General features: G+C 37.7%; 1 protein-coding gene across 1 annotated transcript in view; it reads left to right on the top strand.

Moving 5' to 3' along the window:
* CCDC66 (coiled-coil domain containing 66) overlaps positions 1 to 8,321 on the top strand; it is a 68,237-nt gene that overhangs the window by 25,673 nt on the left and 34,243 nt on the right. Inside the window, exons 8-11 of the mRNA XM_019505001.1 lie at positions 869 to 1,045; positions 1,891 to 2,022; positions 6,057 to 6,310; positions 7,217 to 7,301. Coding sequence (XP_019360546.1) covers positions 869 to 1,045; positions 1,891 to 2,022; positions 6,057 to 6,310; positions 7,217 to 7,301 — 648 coding nt within the window. The remainder of the gene's footprint in view (positions 1 to 868; positions 1,046 to 1,890; positions 2,023 to 6,056; positions 6,311 to 7,216; positions 7,302 to 8,321) is intronic.

Here is an 8,321-nt window from a genome sequence, read left to right as displayed (position 1 = left end):
GGGTGATCTGGTGGCCACTTACAAGTTTATCAGGGGTGCTTATCAGGATCTGGGGAAACATCTGTTCACCAGAGCCCCCCGAGGGATGACAAGATCGAACAGTCACAAACTGCACTGTGACCTATTCAGGCTGGACATAAGAAAGACTTCACTGTCCGAGCCCCCAAGGTTTGGAATAGCCTGCCACCAGAGGTGGTTCAAGCACCTACTTTGAACGCCTTCAAGACACATTTGGATGCTTATGTTGCTGGGATCCTATGATCCCTACTGACTTCCTGCCCCTGGGGTAGGGGGCTGGACTTGATGATCCTCCAGGGTCCCTTCCAGCCCAAATGTCTATGAAATCTATGAAGCCTGAGCAGGATGGATTCCCCACTAATAAGAAATAAAAAATATATAAAACAAAATCAGTCCATCCCCCTGAATATTATGCAGGAATTTAATACTCAGTCTAACTGGATGTTGACTTTGGAAGTTTAAAAATACTAGAGGTTTAAAAATTCTAATACAGTTTGATAAATTATAGCTTTTTAGAGAACAGGTATGAAGGGTAAAATTAGTTTGTTGCTATTAGTTTCATTGGACCTAGGTTACTGCTTTTCTGTCTAGCATTTGATACCCCTAAAAAAATGTTCATTTTAATGCAAGAACTGAAATTTACTTAGGACACATTGATGGAGGAGCTTCTTCAGACTTGCCAGATGGCAATAATTGTATATGCATTGCAGTTTTGGCAAAGTTTCTCATGAATAGCAGTTTGCATTACCATGCTAATATATTGTTTTAAAAGAGTATTTACAATGAAAAAGATGATTGAGAGAATTAAATATACTGACTATTTAAAACCATGAAGCCACTTTATTTGCAGATTATCTTCCCAACTGACTTGAATATTACTGCTGAAGAAAACCACATTTTTAGAACCACTTTAACTACAGAGACTAGTGAAGTTGCACCTAGCATTTCATACGGTCCAACTGGGCACTCTTCTAGTTTCAGTTCTCCTGACTTGCCAGCTGCCATTCGTACAGCATTTGTATTAGGGGTAAGAATTTAAATTGCATGTAGCGTCTTATCTGCAAGAAGAACTTGCTATTTTGGGTGTGCATCTTCACTAGTTCTGTTAATAGGACTGCTCAGAGTATTTTCCCTCCCTTGTCATTTAGAGTACACTGAATGCAGTGTTTACAATCAGTGATACTGATACCAGGAAGTCTTCCTGTGCAGTCTAAGAGAATACTTTTAGAATTGACATAAGCAGGATCATCATCAAGAAGAACGTTTAGATTGTGATCTGTTAACTATATGTAGCTGTTAATTCAAAAGAGGTAATTATTAGGTATAACAGTCTTGTAGAAATAGAAAAGGCAATTTTTGCTGAGGCTATGATTAAAAAATATAGAGAAAGTTTATTATTAACTGCAGTTTACGGTGAATATTTTGAAGACTAATGGGAGAATAATTTCAGTCAAATTTTATTGAATGTGAGCTCCAGGATATGGGTGGAGTTCTACTATGTGAAATAATGAAGGTATCCATTAAGAAAAGTTGAGGACTTAGTTAAAGCAGTTAGTTACTCTCCTGCTACTGTAATCACTGATGACTTATGCTTGCTGAACTCCTGGAATGCAAACTGAGCAGTGGGACCTTTTAAAAAGAAGGTGGTTTCTTTTTTTATTCTTAGTATGTATAGTTTTGCTCTTTTAAAGAGGCAGAATTATATATGGAACATTCTGACATTGTATACGTATATATGTGAACTGCTTTTGCAAGAGCTTAGTCTAATTCTGCTTAGAAATTTAGGGCACAATTTCCCCTAAAATTACTTTTAAAAAAGCAGAGAATCTAAATTTATACACAATTAAGAGACTAGCATTTTTCTCCTTTCAGGAAACTACACCAGTAGAAGACCCTGTTAGTACTGTGAAATGTGAACAACAGAAGAAGTGGCTTGAAGAGCTGGACAAACAAAAGGAAGAAGCTAAATTGCGAAAAATAGAGGAGAAACGTAATTTGTCAAAGGTAACTGTAATTTAGAATGATGGTCCAGAATAAAAATATATTTGGTTTAACTTTCACTTTCTAGTTTGCTCAAATAGAAGAATATCAAATTGCAGATAACAGAATATTTACAGTTCTGTAATTAAAAGGCACAATATATTTCACAAGGGCAATTCACCATCTAGAATACTTTTATCTCTGAGGTTGGCATCACAGCTTTTGTCCTCCGCTGGGATGTATTAGCCACTGCCACTCTGGACTTCCTGTTCTGTCACTCGGCCCTCCATTAAGTCATAGTTCATTCCAGTTCTTGTGAGGTGTTAATATTCCAACGATAGGGCTCAGTTCCTCCTAACATTTTCCTTCTGTGTGCCTCATAATTCCTCCTTTTTTTAGAGCAATGAAATACAGGGTTTCTCTCTAGAGTCCCCTTCCAGCACTCAAAAAACCCCCCCCAACCACATTCAGACTAAGCTTAAATGACTTTCACACCCCTGGCTTGAACTACTAGTTCCATGTGGATTTCATTAGTTCTTAATTTTTCCAAGATATAACCCCCAAGGTTATCTTGGTGGGGAAGTGCCCCTTTCCCAAATACTAGCTCTTATCCAGTCTTCCAAGATGAATTTTTGAGTCAGTCAGAACTGTCCTTTTGAGCCTTTCCAGCCTTTTTAAGAAAAACTAACTCTGCTTTAACTTCCAATGATGCAGTTAGTTGACCTATCTCCAAAGTTAATTGAATTTTTAGGTTCCAATTAACCTTATCCCCACACCTGTAATTCTTACTGATTGGAATGTTTGGGTATCCAGTGCTTCTGAATAATCAAGATGGATTCCCTAGCCCAACGAAAGTCAGTGACAAAACTTTTATTGACTTGTACAGGTTCAGTATTTCACCCCAAATCTATATGACAGCCTAGCAAAACAAGTACCTAGGAACAGTTACCCAGGCTGAGAGGGGATCTGGTGGCTGCCTGTAAACTTGCCAAGGGGGACCAGCAGGCAATGGGAGAGTCCCTGTTCTCCCGAGCACTACCGAGGGTAACAAGGAACAACAGCCATAAGTTGACTGAGAGTAGATTCAGCCTAGATATCAGGAGGCGCTACTTCACTGTCAGGGCGGCTAGGAGCTGGAACCAACTTCCAGCTTCCAAGGGAAGTGGTGCTTGCCCCTACCCTGGGGGTTTTCAAGGGGAGGCTAGACAGCTGCCTAGCTGGGGTCATTTGACCCCAGCATCCTTTCCTGCCCATGGCAGGGGATCAGACTAGATGATCTGCTTAGGTCCCTTCTGACCCTACCAACTATGAAACTAATTCAAAAACTTTGACAGGGAAGAAAAACCTGTTCAATACTTTTTTTGATACATAAAGAGTTTGCTTCAGAGAGAAACTCTCTGGTATTATTTATCATAGTCATTTTCCCACTGAGCGAAAGGGCTTACAGCTGAAAGGGGCTATAAACAAAGACAAGATACTTGGGGAAAGGAAACATCCTGATGGTTTCAAAAATGTTAGGATGAAAAGACAGAGATTGGAGTGTGACTCCTCATCCTTCAAAGTAGTGTAGAAATACTGCTTCTTGAAATTATAATCTGAATCATGTATAAAGTTTTTTGACTATACAACAAAACAGTGTTCAAGATTTGCTGTTAAAATCTCAAAGCTTTAAAATATGTAAATTTAATTTATAGCAAGCATGAATCTATCTTCAGATAGAATATTTAAAGACTTTGCAGCTCTTGCAGAATAGAAAATCCATTGTCTGGTGGTTTCTTTCTTCTTCAGTTACTTCCCCCTGCAGTTTACATGGTCTCCTTATTATGAAACTGAAGAAAGATTAATTTGTTTTTTATCAGTAAATCTGCTTGCCTAATGAGCCCTTCAGACACCATGTAAATAACTTCTTCAGTGTTAATTTCAGTGTCTATCTTATCCACATAGTTATACAAACTAATATAATATATCCCATTATTAGGTAATGTTTTCATTTCTGTTTTATAATATCTGTGGCCTCTGCTGTTCTGGATCTAGCATTAAGATTATCAGAGAGGAATAAATGTGTAGTACAGAGGGAACACAGATTTTGTTACAGAATTTTCTTGGAGTGAGTGTCTACAGCCTGAGGCTGCCTTTTGCATTGAAAAACCATGGCTTTCACTGTAAATGGCACAAAGTTCATACAGTTTAACAAGATAGTCATGTAATTCTTGGAACAGATATTCTTCATTCTAGGAAATTCATGCTTCTCGGGTTAACAAACCAAAAAATGGCTTTTTCTAAGAAACTTGTCAGGGATGCTCACATGGTTACTTCTACTTCAGAATCCCTGACCATGTTTTTGTTCTTGATTATTAGGAAAGAAAAATTGCTTTAAATGTGATTGTTGCATGTTCTTTACTTAAAAGCACACTGTTGTGCCTACCTTTGAACTCTTGGAATTTGTAAAACTTCATTAGCTGTCCAGTCCTTTCATTTTATATTGATTCTTGTCAGCAAGTAACACCCACCAAGACATATCACAGTAATCGTTTTTCAGTCTATTTTGAGAAGGAAGATACTTGCATTAATCTTTTCTTCAACATCCTTTTTAGTTTAGACATATCTCTCTATGTTCCAGCAAAGCATACTGCAAGAAAAAATCTTTCCCTGCTCTGGCTTTTCATCCAGGTTACAGTTACAGTTTATCTTTCTTAGGGAAGAAGAAACTTAAAAACCTAGGAGAGGTGGAGGACTAGTACAAAATGAGGATTTTTTTACTTTTTGTTCATTTTAGCTTTCTAATATAGGACTGTCTTTTCTGCCAGAGATAGTTTATGCTTGTGAAAAGTGTTAAGAGGAACTTTAGATGGGATGTGGCAGTTTCTTTTTCAGACAGCAAATACTGAGGTTATACCCTCCAGTTTCTTCAGAAATACAGTGGAGAAGGATGAGATAACTTTCTGTTTATCCTGAATAAAGAGAAGGCCTACAGAGGACACCTTGGTCCTTTTGGCTTCTGTGGGTGTTATGTAAAAAATGCCTACTTGCAGAAGAACACACCTCCAGGTGCTGTTAGGAGACAGCTTGCTTTTGAAGTAAAAACAAAATATCTCCTCTGTAGAAACTGCAGGCAATGCAAGAAATATATTACCATTGCCTCTGATCAGGATCTTTGTGGTTTTTGGGAGGTCATGGTTGCCTTGGGTAAAGACACACAAATGCTGTTCCCTAAGAGTGGGCTTTTTGCAGGTCCCACCTATGCAAGGACCTTAAACATGGGGCACTCCTAGTATTGATGCAGTATTTCTTTTCAGATTGTAGAGTCTGGCTGAAGAGTTTTTAGGGAAAGGAAATCAAGAGATTCCAAATAGAAGGGCCTTACACAAAATACAGCATGCGAATTACTGTCCAGAACTAAAGTGGAGGAAATAATGGGACACTGAGAAAGATGAATAAGAGTTTGTTTTCATACATGGCTATCAAGAGAGTGTTTTTAAAAAGCATGACAGCTTGCTGCTGCCATTGTGTGTAGTGCTACAGAGAAAATATATGGGCAACAAGAGCAGGGGGGATATAACTAAATCATTAAGCAGCCTTGCAAAATTAATAGAAATATTATGAAACAGAATAATATAAATTTTAAGACCAGGTTGGAAAGAAAGCAAAATAGAAAACTCTGTTCTGTTATTTGCTTATGTTGTATGGGATGGAAGTCTTCTTGATAACTTTATTTTTTGCAGTTTCTGGATTTTTCGCAATATTTTGTGAATATTTTTAACCAAAAAGTTTTAATCTGAATGTTGGATGAAGACTTCGATCCTTTTCATTTTCCCATTTTGATTTTTTTTTCAAAAATCTAGTTGGTCTAATAAAAGATATCACCTCTCCCACAAGTTCTGATTCCTTTTGACTCCATATCCTACAGTTCCACTGCAGCACTTGCAAAGTAGCAAGTCTTGATGCATAATTTCTGTCAAAACATCACTAGAACTTAAAAATATGTAGTTGAACATACTGTATGTAACTGAATGTAATTAAATGTATTTTCATTTTCTTGTTGCTTCATACCTGTTTAGGCTGAAGAGCATGACAGATGGGCAATGCATTTTGATTCTTTAAAGAAGCACCTTAGTGCTAATCAACAACACCCCTTAAATGGAACATACAAAAAGCAGCCTGAAATTCTATGTCTGTCCCCTGACCCTAAGGAGCTGACTGCTTTTATTCATCCTTTTTCACCTGCAGCTTTAGGCCATACCCTGTCTTCAAAGGTGGATAATGTAGGGAAAACTACTGAAAGCAGTGCTTTGGAACAAAGTCAGAAAGCCAAGTGAGTGAAATCTTCAACTACAGTAGTTTTCCTAATCCATTCCTGTCTAACCATAACTTAGATTTTGCATTAATTTGTTTTTTACTCTGCTTTTTAGCAACTTGTATTTTTATTTCACATGATTCCCATTAAGAAAAAAAACACGTGTTCCTATTACTCACTAAAAAAAAAGTCTAGCATTTTTATTCAATCTCATTGATTACATTGAAATTCCATAGTACTGGGTCTGTGCCTACACTGACAGTTAAGGTTAACCTTAAGCTCAGTCACAAACCCATATATACTGGCTATTTATACTTTAAACTTGTTAGCACTACCTTAGGCTCTGGAAGAAATTCAGCCCAAGGTTGGAAGGTCACTGAACTCCTGGTAAGGAATTGATCTTGACACTGCTTACCTCCTGTTCTTTTCTGTAGTGTGTTTGGAATTTCCTGTGATCACTGTATTTTTGGAGCACAGGAAGTTGGCCGCCAGCAATCCCACAATTCCCTGTTCCTGTCTTTTGGTCCTTCTTCACTCTAGTTCCTTTTCCCATTGCCCAAAAGTAGAGATAAACCTAGAAGAATAGTTTGTAGACAGGTTCCTGGATGGACTGTGCAAGGGAATCAGTTATATATCTTAGTACTTTACTTTAAGAAGCAGCACAATGTGGACAGCTTTGGTGCAGGTTAAAGCATGATATGGATAGAAAAACATGCCTCATGATTTAAGTTGGATGAGAATGACCTCAAGGTAGATCCAAACACTCAACACTTACATTCTCTGAATAAAATTGCCACGTGATGACATGAAAATACAACCTTGATCACATGAAAATACAATCTAGCTGAGAAGTCAGAATAATTTAGGCTGTGGGATTCTTTTCTTCTTTAAATAAAAATATTTACATTTTTTCTCTGTTTGTAGTTTCCTTCGTTCAATGACTGCTCTTTTAGATCCTGCACAAATTGAGGAAAGAGACAGGCGGCGGCAGAAACAGTTGGAACATCAGGTACAATCATATTTGAAACTGATATAATTTTCAGAGTGGAAAGAATGAAAAAATGGAAGCAAATTGATGCAGTTAAGAGTAGGAGACTGGGTTCCAGAATATGTGGTTTCTAGACTCCAGAGCAGTTATTTCACCATCTGTGCTTCAGAATACCTGTTTAGACAGTTATAATGGTATTTCACTCATAGGTACAGGGTAGGGGTTTATTAATATTTGTAAGGTGGTTTAAGAGTTGCGGTATTACTATGTATTTTCAAGGCAAAAATATAAGACATCGTTCAGGACCTAAAAGTATTGGTGTACCTCTTTCCTTCAACCTCCACAGATCTTAACTAAACATAGAATTGGACATCTGTGAATGTGCTTTGTTTTCTCATTTACAGTAAAGCTGCCTTTACAGCCACTGCAGATCCTTTTATACTGCCAAAACAATATAGAGCATTTTAGTGTAAATGAAGACTGGTCCCATGTCATACACCTATTATAGCTCGGGGCGGGCAAAACATGGCCCGCCAGGCCATTCTGTCCAGCCCGTGGGGCCCCTAAAAATGTAGAAAATTAATACTTATTTGCCCCTGGAGGCTCTCAATGGCTTGCCAAAACTCAGTAAGTGGCCCTTGGCCTGAAATAATTGCCTGCCCCCTGTTATAGCTGATCTTTTTCAGGGTAAACTACTAACTCAGATTATACCAATTTCTTTGTTATCACACCAGGGAGCTGGATTCTAAAAAAAAAAAAAGAAATCCAAGTGATAGGATGGAGAGGGCATATATGTACATCGTCGTGCATTTTGAGGCTTATTTTAAAATTGTATTTTGCTTTTGTGTGCTTCTTGCTCTAAATACTTGAGCTAAATTTGCTAGAAAACTAAATTCCATTTGCTTTCTGTAATACAAAAATATTTTCTATTGTATTTAACTCATATTTTATATATAGTTTCATAGTTTCTAGGGTCAGAAGGGACCTGAGCAGATCATCTAGTCTGACCCCCTGCCATGGCAGGAAAGAGTACTGGGGTCA

Source organism: Gavialis gangeticus, unplaced genomic scaffold, assembly GCF_001723915.1.
Source record: "Gavialis gangeticus isolate Ggan-Ray unplaced genomic scaffold, GavGan_comp1, whole genome shotgun sequence".
Lineage (NCBI taxonomy): Eukaryota > Metazoa > Chordata > Crocodylia > Gavialidae > Gavialis > Gavialis gangeticus.
This window is presented reverse-complemented; position numbering and strand designations above follow the sequence as displayed.